This window comes from Equus quagga, chromosome 1 (genome assembly GCF_021613505.1).
Source record: "Equus quagga isolate Etosha38 chromosome 1, UCLA_HA_Equagga_1.0, whole genome shotgun sequence".
In the NCBI taxonomy this organism is placed as follows: Eukaryota; Metazoa; Chordata; class Mammalia; order Perissodactyla; family Equidae; genus Equus; species Equus quagga.
The window spans coordinates 20,100,077-20,118,041 of NC_060267.1; the positions used below are offsets into that span (position 1 = coordinate 20,100,077).

General features: G+C 51.0%; 1 protein-coding gene across 1 annotated transcript in view; it reads left to right on the forward strand.

Annotated features, from left to right (window-relative positions):
• Nucleotides 1–6,427: 6,427 nt before the first annotated feature.
• Nucleotides 6,428–17,965, forward strand: part of COL2A1 (collagen type II alpha 1 chain) — a 31,393-nt gene continuing 19,855 nt past the window's right edge. Inside the window, exons 1-15 of the mRNA XM_046676928.1 lie at nucleotides 6,428–6,719; nucleotides 10,848–11,054; nucleotides 12,519–12,535; nucleotides 12,768–12,800; nucleotides 12,904–12,936; nucleotides 13,035–13,088; nucleotides 13,223–13,324; nucleotides 14,323–14,400; nucleotides 15,032–15,076; nucleotides 15,175–15,228; nucleotides 15,652–15,705; nucleotides 16,450–16,503; nucleotides 16,913–16,966; nucleotides 17,093–17,146; nucleotides 17,457–17,501. Coding sequence (XP_046532884.1) covers nucleotides 6,635–6,719; nucleotides 10,848–11,054; nucleotides 12,519–12,535; nucleotides 12,768–12,800; nucleotides 12,904–12,936; nucleotides 13,035–13,088; nucleotides 13,223–13,324; nucleotides 14,323–14,400; nucleotides 15,032–15,076; nucleotides 15,175–15,228; nucleotides 15,652–15,705; nucleotides 16,450–16,503; nucleotides 16,913–16,966; nucleotides 17,093–17,146; nucleotides 17,457–17,501 — 969 coding nt within the window. The 5' untranslated portion in view covers nucleotides 6,428–6,634. The remainder of the gene's footprint in view (nucleotides 6,720–10,847; nucleotides 11,055–12,518; nucleotides 12,536–12,767; nucleotides 12,801–12,903; nucleotides 12,937–13,034; nucleotides 13,089–13,222; nucleotides 13,325–14,322; nucleotides 14,401–15,031; nucleotides 15,077–15,174; nucleotides 15,229–15,651; nucleotides 15,706–16,449; nucleotides 16,504–16,912; nucleotides 16,967–17,092; nucleotides 17,147–17,456; nucleotides 17,502–17,965) is intronic.

Consider the following 17,965-nt stretch of genomic DNA (forward strand, 5'->3'; position numbering starts at 1 on the left):
AGGACAGAATCCACATCAAACAGATCTTTCTTTGTGTCCCCCACACCACCAAGCAAAGTGCCTTGTTCATAGTTGGTGCTCTACACAGCGGAGCTAAAGGAATGCTGGCCAAGGACTGGGAGAGGAAGGGGACAGGAAGGAAGACAGAGTGAGGGGAGACGGTCAAAGAGGACTTCAGGGTTTTGAGCCCAGGAGTCTTGGAGGTGTCAAGGGCAGTGGGTGGGTGTCAGCCGATGAGGTGACCTGCAGAGTAGAGTAGTGCCCGGCTGCCCCTGGACAGGTGCCTCGGCCGGGAAGACAGGCGCCCTCACTGGGTTTGTGGCATGGGGAAGGGCAGCACACACTGTCTGTCTGCTCCTTCCCAAGGTTGTTTTTGGCAGAGGAGCCCACTAGAAGCTTACCACACGTTCCCTTGAGCTTTTCAGGGACTTCCGGGAGGGTAGACTCACCCCATCCACTGGGGCAGAATAAACTGGGTTTCCAGGCACCTGGCTTTCTCTGAGGGGTTATGTACCCTACTAGGCTCAGGGGCATCCCAGTCTAGCTCCCCGCTTTCTGTAATATTTCCCACCAAGGAAGAGGTCATGAGTCAGGGGTGCCCCAGAGGTAGGGCTGAGGGGCTATGGGGAAAGAGCTAAGACGTCAGCCTTGGCTCAGATCTCAGCTCTGCCCTGACACTCTCTCCATTGGAATTCGGGACTTGAGCTCTAGAGGTCAGTTTCTTCCTAGCACTGATCCCATTTCCTATCTGAGAAATGAGACATAAGAAAAGAGACCTCCCATCTACTTCAGAAAGACGCAATCTTTCAGAGTTAACACACTTATACCCCCAACAGCAGGTTTTTGAAAGTCCTGTCACCTCCTCTACAACCCTCTGTCCATCCCTCTCTCTCAACTCACTTTCCCTTTCTCAGGCCCCCTTAACTCAGGCCCCCTCCCTCCCATGCCTGCAGGTGCAGTGCACGTCCGACCCCAGCCATCTGTAACTGCAGACCACACCTGCTCTGTTAATCACGAATAACTATCTGTCAATCAATATTTAGACCAGCACTTCAGCCTTAACAGGGCACATGAGTTATCTGGAGATCTTGGTAAAATGCCAATTCTGATTTAGTCAATTCTGTTTTTCTAACAAGCTCCCAGGGGAGGTTGACACTGCTGATCCACAGACCACACTTCCAGTAGCAAGAATTTAGAACATTTACTGTGTGATGGCGCCATGCTAGATAGACTTTGTGGGGGAAACTCTAAATGTATAAGTTATGGCCCCAGCTCTCAAAGAGGTATGTGAATAGACTCGAATAGGATTTCTCTACATGTTTGAGGGATAGATAAATGAATGAACGAATGAATGAATGAATAACTAAGGGCACAACGCCACAGTACTCCCTGTATATAAGTGCAAAAAGTTCCAAGGTGGGGAGAGAAATAGATGATAGAAGCCACCCACCTTCACATGTCTGGTGGGTTGCTGGCCCCTCAAAGGGTGTCTCCTGGAGCCACTGCACTGTGCCATTGCTTGGTGAGTGCCCAGAGCAATTGCTCTCCGGCTCTTGGAGACAGCTGTGGCTGGACAACCATCTGATGTGGAACTGACTACTTCACATGGAACCTCTGCTGGGAGTGCTCAGACATCTTTGCATCTCTGCATCTATATTTCTCCCTTTACCCCAGAACCATCAAGAGCTGATGAGAGAGACACATGTTCCTGAAAGCCAGAAAGCCATGCACTTCAAGAAAATGCAAGATTTTGCATGGAAGGATTTTGTGGGGGGAAAAAAAGTGAAATGGGAAGATCATTTTTGTGTAAAAGTACAGCCATTTAAAAAACCCAGGCATCAATCTGTTTTTCCCCAAAGGCCTATCTAGTAGGAGATAAGTAGGAGAGGGAAAAATGAGAAGTTAAGAAAGGTGGGTCTGAGCCAGACTCAGTGACAACTAGTGGCATTCATGAAGTCCTCTGTGTCTGGCCTCAATTTCATCCCTAGTGCCACATTGATTCCCAGTGGCCCCCATGGCTGACTCCACACTGTTCTGGGACCCCTGCCATGTCTTCTGGCTTCATCTGCCTTTCTTTGCTCTCTTATAGGAGCCATCCTGCCCTCTCACTCTACCTCTGCATTTCAAAACCCCACGCATCCTTGGAGACTCGCTTCTCCCGGGAAACCTTCCTCAGCTTGCTCTATGACTTCCAGAATGCTATTCTTTCTTTCTTTCTTCTTCTTCTTCTTCTTATTCTTCTTCTTTTTTTTTAGGAGGGAGGAGGGTACCTTTCTTGCAGCATTTTTTACAGTCGTTTTTTTCTTATTTCCCCTACAGATTCAAAGATAGTTTCTTAATCCTCTCTGTAGCTTCATTTCATACAGAAGCGGATGTTCAGTCGGAGTGCTAAACTGAACTCCTGTGGCTCTGGGACGGGACAGAGGAGACTGGGTGGGATTCTCAGCGCTGTTTGCATTTGAGAATACATAGTAACACAATCATGCTCCTATGGAATGGAATGTACACCGTAAATCTGGAAGCCCTGTCCTGGACAGTCCTGATCCTGTTACTCTGCCCAAAAATGCCAAAGGAAAACATAAACACATCTTGAAAGGCTGTCTGAACTGAGCGCAGCCAACAGAAGCTGAATGTCACTGAGTGAGCTGGACGCACGCTCCCTCCACCACGGCTGGCTGTGTGAAGTGTGGCTGGAGGCTGGGTGAAGTGTGAGCATTCACCACCTGCCATATTTGGGCTGGGCTTACCTCTTTGGAATGTACATCCTTCCTCACTTTATCACTATTTTTAAATGAGATTTGTGTAGAGGGAGAAAGAGATCTTTTCTTTGCAGTCTACCTACAAATATCTTTCCCAATAAGGCTGTGTCTACGTAAGTCTAAATTTAATACCCTCAGAAAAGAGAGAAAAATAGTGAAGCAGCTATTTTCTCTACACAACACAAAATGACTGGTTTAATCCCTCTGTCTCATTGAGTTGGTGTGGTTTGAGATAGATACACTGATTGTGTCTGTATAATTTCTACCTGTTCTACCTACTGCTAGGTATGCTGTACTGAAAGGTGTAAATGAATGACGAAGGCCACGTGGGACCTTCATCCTCAGCCAACAATGCCCTTCTTCCACCAAGTGGGGAAAACAGCAGCTCTTTGATTCCGGTTCTACAGTTCTAGGAATTGCAGTGCCTCTTCATCTATCTAAAATGTATATACGATTTATATATGTTATATACATAGATAGATAGATGGGTAGATAACATATACAGAAGATATAACATTTTTCACATTAAGCTAATGAACATTTATTTTCATTATGTTTAACGGAGCCTTTCTCAAACGGAATACATATTTCCCTGTCTCCTTGAAGAGACCGTATTAAACTTAAATTAACATTTTATTGGACATTTAAGCTCATCATTATGAACCACAGGGACGGCAGCAGATGCCATGAACCAGGATACTCCCTGGAACCACTGAGGACTAGAGAACTATTGACTCCTACCTTCTTGGCTGTAGGCTACGATGCTTTTCATTCATTGAGTCAACTTCATAATGCTTTTCTATCTCTTCTCTTATTGTCCCTTCTTGCTGTTCTTATTGTGTTTTCATCCAACAGCCGCTTTCCTTTCTACCTCCTTTTTCCTGCATCTAATTGGTGAGGTCAGCTGACACTACTTATTAAAACAATATCTAAGCTATGAATTAATAGACACAGAGTAAGGGACTCTACTATGCACAAAATGCATATGCTTTAGTACATAGTAACATAAATTCTGGTAGCTCAGAATTCTGAGTGGTGTCACTCTTCCAGCTCAGGTTTATTTCCCCTTTTCAGTTTCTCGGCTATGTTCTAGATGGTGAGATTGCTGGATAAGTAATCTCCAAATCAGTGATATTTTTTTTAGCCATATGTATGTTCAGTTCCAGTCTGAGTCACAAATTAGAGGTTTAAAAATTGTAGTTGTTTGGATTTATAGATGGGTAAAATACTAATACTTGTGTTTAGTTGACTTTAGAATTTAAATAATTTCCATAGTTCATTTTGGTTTTGCCAATTTAAATTTTATTTTGCTTTTGTCAATTTTCATCTCCGATGAAAACCCTTTTTTTCCACAGGGAGTGGAGAACTAAACTATGTATTCACAGATGGGCCATAATTACTGGAAGGAATCTAGACCGCTTATACGTTGATACAGTTCTCTAGCAAAGATGAATCACAGACATAGAGAACAAAGTCAAGAGCAACTTAGTAACAGAAGTGTGCATCGCATTCCTGCCCACTGAACTAGACCACTTTAAAATAGGCTTCAATTTTTTTACTTATCTTAGTGTTTCCAACAAAAGTCTTTTTTTTTTTTCAGTTGAATTTTTATGGCCACTTGTATTTGAGGTCAATTGTATGAATGTCAAGCTTTATAGCTGCCTATGTATTGCTTTTATCATAAAATAAGTCAGATTTTGCATCTAAATTCATTTGTCCATAGAGGTTTAGCTAAATCTTCCCATGCGCTAACATCGTGCTAGGCACTGTTCTTGTCCCCACCCAGCTTCCAGGCTTGCTGGTAAGATAAGATCAGTGAATATAAGGGGGGAAAGTGAAAACCACACAAAAAAGTATATAGCTTAGAGTATAATTGTGGATACAAGCTGTAAATGCTAGGGGGTTTCAGAAAGCCAGCAACATTGTGTCCTAGAGATGTCAGGGAAGTCTTCTCAGAGGGGTTTTGGAGGGTCTTGAGAAATGTGTGGGATTTGGTCATTCCACCTTCTAGGTGGAGAAGACAGGACCCATGCCCCATGCCAGCTTTCTCCTGGCAGAGGCGAGGGCTGGGGAAAGGCTCAGAGCTCAGTGCAAGGCCTTGAACAGGCAGATGGGAAAAGAGCCAAGGGAGGCCCACGGCAAGTTGAGGAGAAGGTGGAACCAGTGGTTTAATCCTTCACCCACCGCCATCCAGCCTGGACAAAAGGTGGAGGCTTCTCTTTAAACAATGAAAGTTCTTTCCCTTTCCAGCCAGCACTCTTGCACAGAAGCTAAGTTCTGCACACCTGGAACTGGAGTCTCTGAGAAGATTCACAGCATGAGGAGGTGGGGAGGAGAGAGGAAGCCTAGAGCTCCCTGTGGAAGCAGCTTCTTCTAAGTGCCCTCAGCTTCCTGGAGAAAGGGCTGCGGAAACCCCACTGCTGGGGAGGGGAGTTCTGGTTAAGTCAGACCCCAAATTCTGAGTTTCATAAAACTTTGCATTTTGCCTAAAGTTCTTTGGGGGATCTTACAATTCTCAGGGACAGAAAATCATCTTCTCAAGAGGAAGAAGGTCTGTGTGGGGGCTTTTCCTCCTGGTATCAAAGGAGACACCATGAGTCAAGAGAGGAGCACACCGGAGTCCAGACGGCAGAGTTTGGGTCAAGGTGCCAGAGGGCGCTCACCGGGGAAGGTGAGGTGAGGTGGGGAGCCGAGGGCCAAGGGGCCAATTAGGAAATTCTGGCTTCTCCCCTGGCTCACAGAACTCGGTCCAGCTGGAGCGGCGGCCTCGCTCCCTGGCCAGAGCTGCTCAAGCCGGGCCGGCAGGGCCCACTCCCCCCGGGACTCCGGACTGGGGCCAGGAAGAGCAGACACCACGTCTGAGCCTGGAACTAGACAGTCCCCCACCTCGGCAGCGTGCACGGTTTAGTCTCGGCAGCCTCCGTCCTCTGTGGCTCCTCGAGCCCCCTTCCCGGGGCCTGCCCCGCCCCCACACCTTCACACAGGTCTCCCTCTGTGCTGTAACACACTGGCCCCTTTCCTGGCGATCGGCTTGGGCCAGCGTCTGCCGAGGCTCTTTCACCGCATAGCTGGACGGGGGAGGGGTTGGGGGGCTGTCGTTACGAACCTCCAGGTGGGACCCCCGGGGCCAGGTACTCGGGGAAGGGGTTAGAAGACAGGTCGGGGCAACCTCCCAAACTTGGCCTTGCTTGCCAGCCTCCAAGATCTAGGTAGGACTCCAGAGACCTTCGAGGTCTCCCCATGCGCCCTACCCCCCATCCCCGCCCAAGGTCCCAACGCAGTGCCCCCTCTCCTTTCCCTGCTGCTCCTTTCTACCACTTTCCCTCCTCCTTCCAGAGTCTTTTCCGTCCACGGTCTGGGGCTCGCGGCCTGCGCCTCTGCAAACAGCCCCCGCCCCTCCAATCCGGGCAGAACTCCGAGAGGAGGGGCCGGAGGTCCCCCTTCCCGCCTGTGGTCGAGGGGGCAGCGCTGCAGCCCCGGGTGGGGGCAGGACAGGGGCCGTCTCTGCGCCCCGCCTGATCAGGCCACTCGGCACACTAGGGGTGGGGGGCGGGAAGCAGGGCTGGCGGAGAGGGGGGTCCGGCCCAGGCAGGTGCGGGCTCTGGCTGGGCCTGGGCGGGCTCCGGGGGCGGGGTCTCAGGTTACAGCCCCGCTGGGGGCCGGGGGCGGCCCGCGGTTTGGGCGAGTTCGCCAGTGTCGAGAGGGGCCCGGCGCATATAACGGGCGCCGCGGCGGGGAGAAGACGCAGAGCGCTGCTGGGCTGCCGGGTCTCCTGCCTCCTCCTCCTGCTCCAAGAGCCTCCTGCATGAGGGCGCGGTAGAGACCCGGACCCACGCCGTGCTCCTGCCGCCTCGCTGCAGGCCCCGCAGTGAGCCATGATACGCCTCGGGGCTCCCCAGACGCTGGTGCTGCTGACGCTGCTCGTCGCCGCTGTCCTTCGGTGTCACGGCCAGGATGTCCGTAAGTCGCCCTCCGCCCCTGCCTGCCACCCTATCGTGCCGTCCCTCTGCATCCTCCTTCCCGGCCCTCTCCCGCTCTGAAGCCCGCGGGTCCCAATTAGAGCGGCTCCCGGGGGTCATAGTGCGCCGAGACTTGGGCGCAGGATGCGCAGCAGCTCGCCGAGCGGAGTTCTGCGGCTGGGGGGCTCTGTCCGAGCGTCCTCGGTGCAGGTCGCTGTTGGAGGCATTTGCAGGTCCCGGCGTTGCGCAGGAAAATTAAACATGTAAAGCGCAGGATCGGAGAGGTTTGCGCACAGATTTAAGCGCGCTCTTTTCCACCAGTTTGGCTAATTAGGCGCACACGCACACAACTCGCCTCGCTGAAGCACTCGGAGTTCAGCAAAACAGGTCGTGGCCCATGGATCTTGGGAGGAGTAGGAGAGCAAGAGCAGGAGCGAAGGAGCGAGTAAGCTCCAAGGGACTGACTTCGCAGTCGTGTCCAGGGGTTGGTGGCTAGGGGTTCAAAGGGGATTTAGACAAAGGAGATGCTCTGAAACTGGTGGGCTGAAATCCGAAGCCACAAAGAAAGGCTTCGGAGAGGCGCTCTGAGACCTCAGCACCTCTCGCGGGTTCCCTCCGCCTCCTGGCTGGCCCAGGAGCAAGGTGCAGCCCCCATTCGCATCTCGGCTTTCTCCCGGCCTCTAAAGGGGACAGAAACTTCCCGTAGGAGAGGCCATCTGAAAGGCGATAACATTCCAACCAGACTGCTTTTCAAACGTCCCGGAAAATAGCGCCCCCTCCCCGCGGTCTTTCCCTCCAAGCCGGCGGAGGTACTACAATGAGTTATTTTTCTAAGTTTTTGAAACTCTACGAGCCAGGCTGCGGGCTGTGTGTGTGTGTGTGTGTGCGTGTGCGTGTGTAGCAGGGGAGGGAGGCACGGTTGGTCGATTGCTATAACTATGTCAACTGAATATAGTTAGAGATGGCAGTTTTACAGTGTGGTCCAAAGGCGGCTCGGGCCGCACCTTTCCGTCGCCTCCTTTGGTAGAGTCCCTCTGTCTGGGATTATATTCAGGACAAACGAAGCCTGGAAAGTGTATTAGGTAGAGAGGATTTTTTTTTTTTCCCCACGTGTTTGGGCACGTTTCCTACGGGGCTGGGATTCCAGCCCTGTCTTTGTATGTTACAGATTGTAAATCAATCGCAGGGGAAACTTTTTTTGGGGAGGTAGTGGGGAATCAAACTCCCTTTGCCGACGAAGCTCTATGCGGTCTCGCCTGCCACCAGCTGTCTCCGGAGACGGTTTGGAAGGCTACGCGCCCGGGAGGACTTTCCGTTCATTAGAGCGGCTGACCCGGCGGGGGCAGGACTGGAGACCGCGGCGCAGCCTCAAGGAGCCCGGGGCAGGAGATTCTGGCCGGTCGTCGGGCGCTGCGCTAAGCTGGCGGCGCGCTCCCGGACACTTGTTGGAATATGGTGTGTCTATTAGTGGCCCGGCTAGAACTGACTATATTTCTTGTCCTAAATTTGCATGAACACATCCACAAAGCTGTCTTCTTGACTGACCTCTGCCTTAGTGCGCAATGGAATTAGCTAGGTGACGTTAAAATAATTCCCAAATTCTCCATCTGGTATTAGAGGCGCTCATTTAAGTGGCAGAGCGCTCTCACCGCCGCAGCTTTCTCGGGAGGGAATGAATTCCACCGTTCCTTGGGCCCGAATCTTCCAGTCGCTCCTCCTCCCCAGGGAGGGGAGCATCCGAGCGGCCGACTGTGCGCCTCGGCGAATCTCAGCTGCGTAACCCCCTCCCCAGGTCAGGGGACCCAAAGATGTGACGTGGGGAAAGGCGCAGTCTGCGTGGACGTCAGGAATGTCCGAAACCTAGCGCTGGGGCACGCCCCTCCTCCCCATCTTTCCACAAGGTTGAGAAACTTATTGGCGGCGGCGTCTTTGACCCACATCTGCCCTTCGCAGCCTTCGCCTCCGAAAGTGCTCCTCGGTTCAGGGGAGAGACCTCAATCCTCCTTTGTGAGGCTTGTTTGCGTTGGGAGATTGGCAGCGATGGCTTCCAGATGGGGCTGAAATGCTGCCCGTATTTATTTAAACTGGTTCCTTGCGGAGACCTGTGAATCGGGCTCTGTGTGCGCTCGAGAAAAGCCCCATTCATGAGAGGCGAGGTCCGGTGGGTTCCCCCGGACTCCCCGACCCCCTCTCCCACAATGCCCTCCTGTGCCCGCCCGCCGCCACCTCCCGGGCTCCAGCCCTGCGCAAAGCGGCGGCGAAGCAAAACAATTCCCCGAAAGAGGTAACTTTTTAATTGGCCTGCTACAAAGAATCACTTATACGGCGCTGCGATAATGAGCGGAACCCGATCAGGCGCGCCGGGATGCTATCGGCAGCCGTTTGGAACTGCAATTATGGTGGTGCTGGGCTCCTCCGTCCACACCTAGGGGATCCGGTTACGGTGCTGGCTCCTTTCTGGGGCAGTCATTTAATCCCACTTTTCACCCTCCCAGTGTCTGTGGGCGAGCCGTGTCCAGAGCCGCAGCCATAAAGAGTCACCCAGCGGCTCTCACACCCAGCGCTGCCCGGCCCCGCCCCTGCGCTCGCTCACCGCGGGGCCGCCCTTCCAAGGGAAACCCGATCCGCATTCGGGGTGCACCGCCCCCCCCCCAGCATTTTCCTCTCTTTCCGCCCAGTGCCCTCTTGGGTGAGGGTGGGCTCTTCCTTAGTCCGGACGGGAGACCATTAACCTCTCCTCCTTCCCTTTTCCCATCGCCTGCTTTCTACAGCTCCTTCTGTTTTAGCGGTGGGTGTGTCCAGCAGCTTCCGTACATACTCTTGGATCCCCTACCCTCCCCGCGATTATTTCGCCGAGGGGCTCAGTGGCTTTCTTCTAGTGGAAAAAAAAAAAAAAACGAGAGAGAGAGAGAGATTTATCTTTACATTTTTTAGCGTCTCCTTAAAGAATGAATGATATCTTTAAAAAAAATCGTTTTCAAGTTCTCTACGTTCGTGTCTTCTCCGCCCACCTAGTTTATGGCTCTTTCCTATATTCATGCCCTGCAGCTGCCACTGCTTTGGGGATTCTGATGAGAAAAACAGCGCTGGGCGCTCCCTAGCACGTGGTGCGGCCTCTTCAGCCCTTGGCCTCTCCGGAGCGCTCTTGTCAGCACAGGTTTCGTTTGCAGGGTGAATTCCAGACGGCAGGGCGCTTGTGGAGAGGAGCTAGTCCGTGCGTTCTTGGTCTGCATTCTTGGAGGAGGCCCGGCCTGGACTGGCTAGTCTTAGCCTAGGCCGGGCATCAAAGCCCCCTGCACCCCCTCAAGTTGGGGTGTTGTCTTCAGGTGGAGGCAGGGTCTCTCCAGGAAGGGCCACAGCTGGAGATCAGCACTTTGGTCTTGCTTGTGTCCCAAGGCGTTTTATTAGTCTGCTTAGGTCCCAAGTGTCTTGTTTGAAAGGGCCTATGCCCCTCCCCCAATTGGTCCTAATCCTAATATGGTTTAAAGAATGGGACAAGATTCTAATTCTAATAGCTCCTCCTTTCACCAACCCCCTCCTTCATATATCCACTTTTGGAGCCTGGCTGTTTATAGAGTCTAATTTTTGTGGGCAGAATTTTCTGCCTGCCTTCTGAATTTTAGCTGTCAGTTGTATTCAGCAAATCCCATAATTCCTAAAGGAAGGCAGAGAAAAGAAGGCCTGTGTTCCTGTGCCAGGGGGTCTCTCCATTTTCCCCTCTCCTCTATCTTACAGTCCCCGAGTTTCCGCTCAGCATCCCATCTCCTCCTGCTCCCACCCTAACCTGCCCCCCACATCATCAGGTCTCCCCCATACTGGATGCATGCATGAGGAGAATACCGTACAGTAGCCCCCCCTCCCCCACCTTCATTGCTGGGTCAGGGTTTTCACTGGTGAATAGACAGCAGAGTGCAAGGCACACAATAGGTCTTTGTTGAATATGTGGAAGAATGAATGATGTCTTAGAAAAATAATTTTCAAGATCTCTATGTTCCATTGGCCCAAGCCCACATTCTTCAGCATTTGAATTATGTCAAGTTGACTGCAACCTCTTTCTCTTTTTCTCTTCTGGCTTCCCACCCTCTCCTTCCCGTCACTCTCTGCTTCCCTTGCCCCACCCTTGGTGCAGAGAAGGCTGGCAGCTGTGTGCAGGACGGGCAGAGGTATAATGATAAGGATGTGTGGAAGCCCGAGCCCTGCCGGATCTGTGTCTGTGACACTGGGACTGTCCTCTGCGACGACATAATCTGTGAAGACATGAAAGACTGCCTCAGCCCCGAGACCCCCTTCGGAGAGTGCTGCCCCATCTGCTCAACTGACCTCGCCACTACCAGTGGTCGTAATTTATTTATTTCCTGTTCCACATAAATAAATTACTTGCAGGTGCAGCAAATGCCCTCCCATGGATGCTGGTCGTCTCTGCTGAGCAGAGGGACTGGTTATCCATGGGACCCCAGCAGCTGAGGCTGAAAGGAAAGGCCACTTCTCGTTTACAGGTTGAAACTGAGTGAGCTTGAGGCGTTAGAGGGGTCCTTCCTCATTTACCTCCAAAAAATACACTTCCGAGACACACAGAAGGAAGGACAGAAGTCATTCCACAAAAGTATCTTCTCTGGAATCATCCCTAGAAACTACTGGAGCCACAATGGAGATCGAATTCTCCATCTGGCCCAGCCACAGATTAATTCCTCCTCTGTTACCACACCTTGTCTTCTCCATAGAAGATCTTTAAATATACAGTTTTCAGTGTGGAGAAGCCTCTGCCAGCCAGCAGGGAGACCCAGAGGGCAGGCTCCCTCCCCGAGATGTGGAACATTGGTGGCACTTTCCTTCTGTTTTTACCACTCATGGTGTTGGCTGCCAATTAAGAATCAAGTTAATCGGAGCAGGAGGAGCTGGGCTCTGGGAGTGCTGGTGGTGAAGGGTGGAGATGGCGCTGGGATGGAGCTACAGGTGCCTGCGCTCCAGCGGGTAGTTACTAACTCCCAGCTGGAACCAGCACTGGTGGATGACGTGTGTGCAGGTGACCTCCCCAGCATTCAAACACGTGCCCTGTCCCCCTGCAAGGTGGGTGGGGACACATGTCTAGGACTCTTGGGTGGCTCTCACTATTCCCTTCGTGCTCAAGTAGAGAAGGTAGTTGAAAGAGAAGCGAGAAGTTGCCTTTCCTGAACACTTCACCAATGCCGGAGAGCTGCCCTTAAGGTCCAGATTCCCAGAGCGTTTCTGGGGGGCCTCTGTGAGCGAAGTGTTGATTGCCTTTACGGTTTCATTGTTACAAAGGGGGAAGGGGTTACTGATTTGGGATGGCACTGGCTGCAGTGCCCTTTATAACTCCTATGTCCTGCTGTTTCTTTTTGTGCTTGCTTCAAGGAGACCCAGCTTGAATGTAAGACCTTTCTAACCACCTAACTCTTCTTCTGGGAGGGCTTGGGCTGTGGGAAGGGCTTCCTACTCTGTGGGGGAAAGAAGAGATGGAACCTTCTGGCAGTTTCTGGTGCCTTCTTTCTCCAAGGCTGATTAGATCTTGAGCTCTTCACTCTGCTCCACTCTTTTGCATGCTGACTGCTTTTTGAATAACAAAGTCTGGGTCATCTCTATTCCTCCTGGGACCTCAACAACCCCCAGGACCCCAGTGACTCTAACACCCCAGCAGAGGGGTTCAGCCGAGTAACAGGAAGCTGCCTCCTTCCCTGGTTGTGTCCTTTTCTTTGATCACTTAAAGAGTGTTTGAGTGACAAGAGCTTGTACTTACCCATCTCAGGAATCTTACATTCTTCTCTGTTTTTTCCACTCGCAGGGCAGCCAGGACCGAAGGTAAGGGTTTGCTTTTTGTCTTTTGGGTTTTTTTTTTTTTTTTTTTTTTTGCTTTTGCCCTTATATATCCTTCCTTGGAAGCAACACTGTGCTCACCCAGCCTGTGAGGTCTTAGGCGTCAGTCGAGGTCTGTCTCAGAGGGCACCTGGACTCTGGGGCTCCTGGGCAGGGTTTTGTGCTTGGGGCTTGGTGGGCTTGCTCAGCTCAATCCTGCAAATGTGTCATGTTTCAGGGACAGAAAGGAGAACCTGGAGACATCAAGGATGTAAGTACAAATTATTCTCACACCACATTGCATCTACTTCTCTGATTGAGTCCTTTCCCTGGGCTCCCTCTAACCTGCCACCCTGTGGGTCTCTCTCTCACAGATTGTAGGACCCAAAGGACCTCCTGGACCTCAGGTGAGAAAGGGAGAAATCCCTTCCTCCGTCCCTTCCTCAAGTTACTGCTCTGCAGGCCCCTGGTCTGGCTGTCATCTCAATGTTTTCTTCACCTTCAGGGACCTGCAGGTGAACAAGGACCCAGAGGTGATCGTGGTGACAAAGGAGAAAAAGTGAGTAGAGAAACAGTGCTGCCCAACTCTTGTAGACCCCCCCATGTGCCTGATCACCTCAAGGGCAGCCCTTGGACAGATGGTTCTTGCATAAACACTGCTTCAAATTGGTGCCTTTTTCTCTTTCTGCCAAGGGTGCCCCTGGACCTCGTGGCAGAGATGGAGAGCCTGGGACCCCTGGAAATCCTGGCCCCCCTGGTCCTCCTGGCCCCCCTGGTCCCCCTGGCCTTGGTGGAGTAAGTATGCTTCTGTCCCCTTCCTTCAAGTTGTCCCTCCAGAAATGTGGCTTCTAAATTGCCACTCACACTTACCTGGCTGGCTCCAAGGGCTGCCGGCAGTGTGTACATAGCCTGTCCATGGGCTTCTCCCCCCGGCCTATAATTTAGTTGAATCACATATTAGGCATGAGACTGTGGTGCGAAGGGCTGACTTTTTTCACTCATTGGGTTTCTGCAAAGAAAGTCTTCTGTTACCTGGTTCCCTGGAGTCTGCACTATGTGGTTGATTCTTGGGAGTGGGTGTGGGGGCTGGGGGAGAGGATGACTGGGTACTTGTAGTTCCCTGGAAGAAGAGTGACCACTGTCCTTGGAAGACATTTAATCTTGGTCCCTGCCAAGTACATTCCAAGCAACTATTCATTCTCATGAAAGAGCCCCACTCAGTGAAGGTGTGTGGCGAAAGTCATTTTTGGAATCAAACCAATCAACAAATTATATTATTGCCCAGTTTATGCAGGTTTGCCATTTTGATGTTTGCTGTGTTTTAAATTTTTAAACTTAAATGGCTCACAGACACCTACTACATCCCTTGTTAAAACATTTCAAGACTATTGATTTTGGTCTTTTAAGGCTGGGCATTAAAGTCTTAGAAAATTTAAAAAAAAATCTCCTTTAAAAGTGATGTTTTAGTTCTATTTCTCAATATATGTTAAACAATGTATTTAAAATTTTAGAATTAAAAAAATAATTTTATAAAACGAAATGCAAGTAACTGATACTCCTCCAAATAACACTTCGTCTTCCAAGGAAATGATTATGCCTCTGTCATCTAATAACACATTTCTAAAACTATTTTTCAAGAATCTTTGGTAATTCTAATCAATGCCAGGTTAATCTCCAACAATTAGAGTTTATCTAAATAGAGTTTTTTTTTTCTATCCAGATATATCTTACCTAGACAAGTAGGAAAAACCTAGGGCCTCTCAAGGTCCTAATGTTGTTGGGTTTATTTGCAGAACTTTGCTGCCCAGATGGCTGGAGGATTTGATGAGAAGGCTGGTGGCGCCCAGATGGGAGTAATGCAAGGACCAATGGTAAGAAAAGACATCAGTTCTTTGCAGCCAAAATGGCAGGAGGTGGCCCTTAGCTGAGCCAGAGACTCTGACAACCTCACTTTCCATATAATTGCTTAGAGCAGCCCTTCTCCATCCGTTATGTAACCTCCCATTTAGTTAGCCCAAAGCATTTGGTTTTTAATGGCGATGGATGCCAGTTTTAATGATGCGCTGGAGTGACTAAGAAGAATGAGGATGGAGAGCTGCATATAGGCTGATCTGTTAGAAGGCCAGTTGCTATTGCTCTTGGAATGAGAACTGAAGAATGCAGACAGCAGCCACTGTTCTCCAGCATCCACAAGACTTCCAGCAGGAAATCTCAGCCCTGGAGCTCTGACTTGGCACATGCTAAATGAAACTCAGACTTTAGTAAACATGGCTGCTGTCCAGGAGAAAGCAAGGCCAGCTTCTCTGTCCAAATGGTGCCTATAAATAAAAATAGATTGTTGTGTGGGGAGGGGGAAATGAGAGGGAGCAGCCATGGTAGGCCCCCTGCCCACAGAATAGCTCCTTGTCCTTTGTCTGGGCTGTTGGCCGGGAGGAGGTGGCCCACTGGAGGCTGCTGTTGAAGCATTGCCAGTAAACCTCCTTATTTTCTGTTCCAACACAGGGCCCTATGGGACCACGTGGACCACCAGGCCCTGCTGGCGCTCCTGTAAGTACTGGGTCTTTCTTCTTGGCATTGCAGTTGCTTTCAAGCTCTCTGATGTCAGCTTGTGGTGGTTAACCTGGTATCCTCACTTTCCGTTTTAGGGACCTCAAGGATTTCAAGGCAACCCTGGTGAACCTGGGGAACCCGGCGTCTCTGTGAGTACCAGCACAGCCCTGCCCTCTTCCTCAGGAGCCTCCGATGATGTACCACTCAGACCCCAGCACTGTCACCTTCCCGGCTCTATCTGGTGCTTCCCCACAGCAGAGGGCCCAGAGGAAATCCAGATGTCACTTCTTAGCTATGGGGGAACTCTGACAGAACCAAAGGTGGCAAGGACCACCAGGAACTCTGTTCTACCAGTCCCCTTTCTAGGTCACACCGGTCTGTGCTGTCTGCTACCTCCCGCTATGATCTCTGCTATGATGTGTTTGCTTTCTCTCAGCACAAAGTGGTTTTTTCATCTTTCTTCCTTATAGGGAAACCAGCTTCCCAAAGCTATAGTCCCAAAGTTTTGTTCCCTGATTAGGTGCCTTCTCCCTCCAACTGTCTCTTAAACTCTCTTACTTTGTATTTCATAGGGTCCCATGGGTCCCCGTGGTCCTCCTGGCCCCCCTGGAAAACCTGGTGATGATGTGAGTATACCAGAGCCATCAAATGTGGGGCTGCCTCATCTGAAAGGGCCTGGAGAGGGTGTGTGCTGGGGCGGGGAGGTGGAAGTGCCCTTGGGTTGGCCCAGCAGAGACTCAGACTCTGTCTACTGTCTACATTCCCACTTGCAACTTAGCTTGCAAGTGCCCTGGGGATGGCTTTGGACCCGTTAGGAAGGGAAATAATTAAAACATCATTAGCTCCAGGAAGGGAAATTGAGAAGTGAGAGAAGGGAAGAGGGAAAACACAAGGGGAAAGATGTAGAGAAGGAAAAACAAAGAAAGGAACACTCGACCTCTCAGCGTTATCTTAATTGTAAATGAGTGAGGAGAAGCTCAGCCTGACTCAGGATGTCTGTGAAGGATGCAAACGAAATGAAGAGACAAGAGTTGGCACTGGAGCTGTTCTTATGACTCGTCTTAGACAGTAGAAGACTCTGGAGGTTAGGGAGTGTAGCCAAGTCAGTGGAGCCGAGGAGAGGAGACGGAAAGCCCACTAGGGGAGCTGAAGGTGGTGGGGATGGAGTAGGTTGCCCAGGCAACATGCAGCTGTCCGGAAGAATACATGGTGATGCAGGAAGGCATTCAGGGAAGTCTGGAACCTGAAGGAGGTGAGGGAGATGAGGAAGCAGGTGGGCAAAAGGCAAGGAGGGCTGGGAGGAGAGACTCCCTCTGGAGTGATGCTAATGTGTCTTCTGAGGAAGCTGAGGTGCGTCTCTCCCCCTTCAGGGTGAAGCTGGAAAGCCTGGAAAATCTGGTGAAAGAGGCCCTCCTGGCCCTCAGGTAAATCCCTATCTTTCCTAGCCTCGAACCTTATTCCCAGAGTCTCCCTCCTTGCAACCAAGGCAGTTGCCTCACGGCAGCTCATCCAAGTTCAGTTAGCTCACTTCTAAAACAAAATTCCAACAGTCCCAGCGTATGTCAGCCCTCCTGCTGATGATCAGGTTTATGAGCCTACCACAGGCCCATGTGGGAGGCTGGGCTGTTGTTGTTTATACCCACTTTGCATAAGATAAGGTGAGGCACAGGAGGGGGATTCTGGGAGGTACTGAAAGAGCTGTCCGGGTGCTGGGCTTCTCGCCTGCTCCTTGGCTGCCGCGGGGAGCTGGCTCTGAAGGCTCCCAGCAGCCCAGAGCAGCCTCTGCCCGGCTCTTCTGCTCTGGGCCCTGAACATCTCCTCTTTGGATTGCAGGGTGCTCGCGGCTTCCCGGGAACCCCAGGCCTTCCTGGTGTCAAAGGTCACAGAGTAAGTATCATGGGTGAGGGTGTTAGAAGGAAGGGAATGCCAGGGGAGAGAAAAGCATTTGGGGGCATGAATCTTCCTATTTGGGTTCCCCAGAAGTGTGATTGAACATTTTCTCTTGTCTCCTAGGGTTACCCAGGTCTGGATGGTGCTAAGGGAGAAGCCGGTGCGCCAGGTGTGAAGGTAAGGCCCGAGAAGCACAGGGCATGGGGGATGGAGGGAGACAATGAGGAGCTCTCTTTCCAGTCAAGGAGATGCTATTGCACTTAGTGGAGTTAGGTCATCAGAGCAGCTTTGGTTGGGAACACCCAGTCCTATATCCTGATGGATGAAGAGCAGGCCTGGAGAGCTGGAGGAATTGTCCCTCATAGAACAGAAGTTTATGGGTGTCAGTGCTAGCTGAGATGACCAGAGCTTTCAGCCTCTTCCTTGGGAGTTTTCTGGGGGCTGGCAACAGGGTCCCAGTCACTGACACTGTGCATCTTTTTTCCAGGGCGAGAGTGGTTCCCCGGGTGAGAATGGTTCTCCGGGCCCAATGGTGAGTATAAGCATCACCCCTGGAGGACCTCCAGATGCTTTTCAGATACCTCCGAAAGCCTAGCAGCTGGTTCCACTGTGAGCACACTGCTCCCTTTGTGCAAAGTAGATAGTTGATTTTGTAGATTTGAACCAAGTATGAGCAAAAAGTGAAATGTATCAAGTAGATGATTTGTTCAAGGTTTCACCAACACATCCTTGAAATAGCCCTGTTAAAACACTTTTAAGGTGGGCTTCAGTTTTTAAAAAGTCTGTTTATTCTCAGTATTTCGGGGAGCTCATCTATTGCAAGAAGCAAGATGTGCCTGTAACAAGGCTCCCAGTAGGTAATGCCAGGAGCATCTGAGTGTTCTCCTTGGGCAGAAAAGCCTTTGGTGTGAAAGGAGGAGTCCTGGATGAGTCAGGAAGGTGGAATCAGGGGCATCCGCACCTTGGCCTCCTGGGCACGTGCATGCTCCCTCCCCT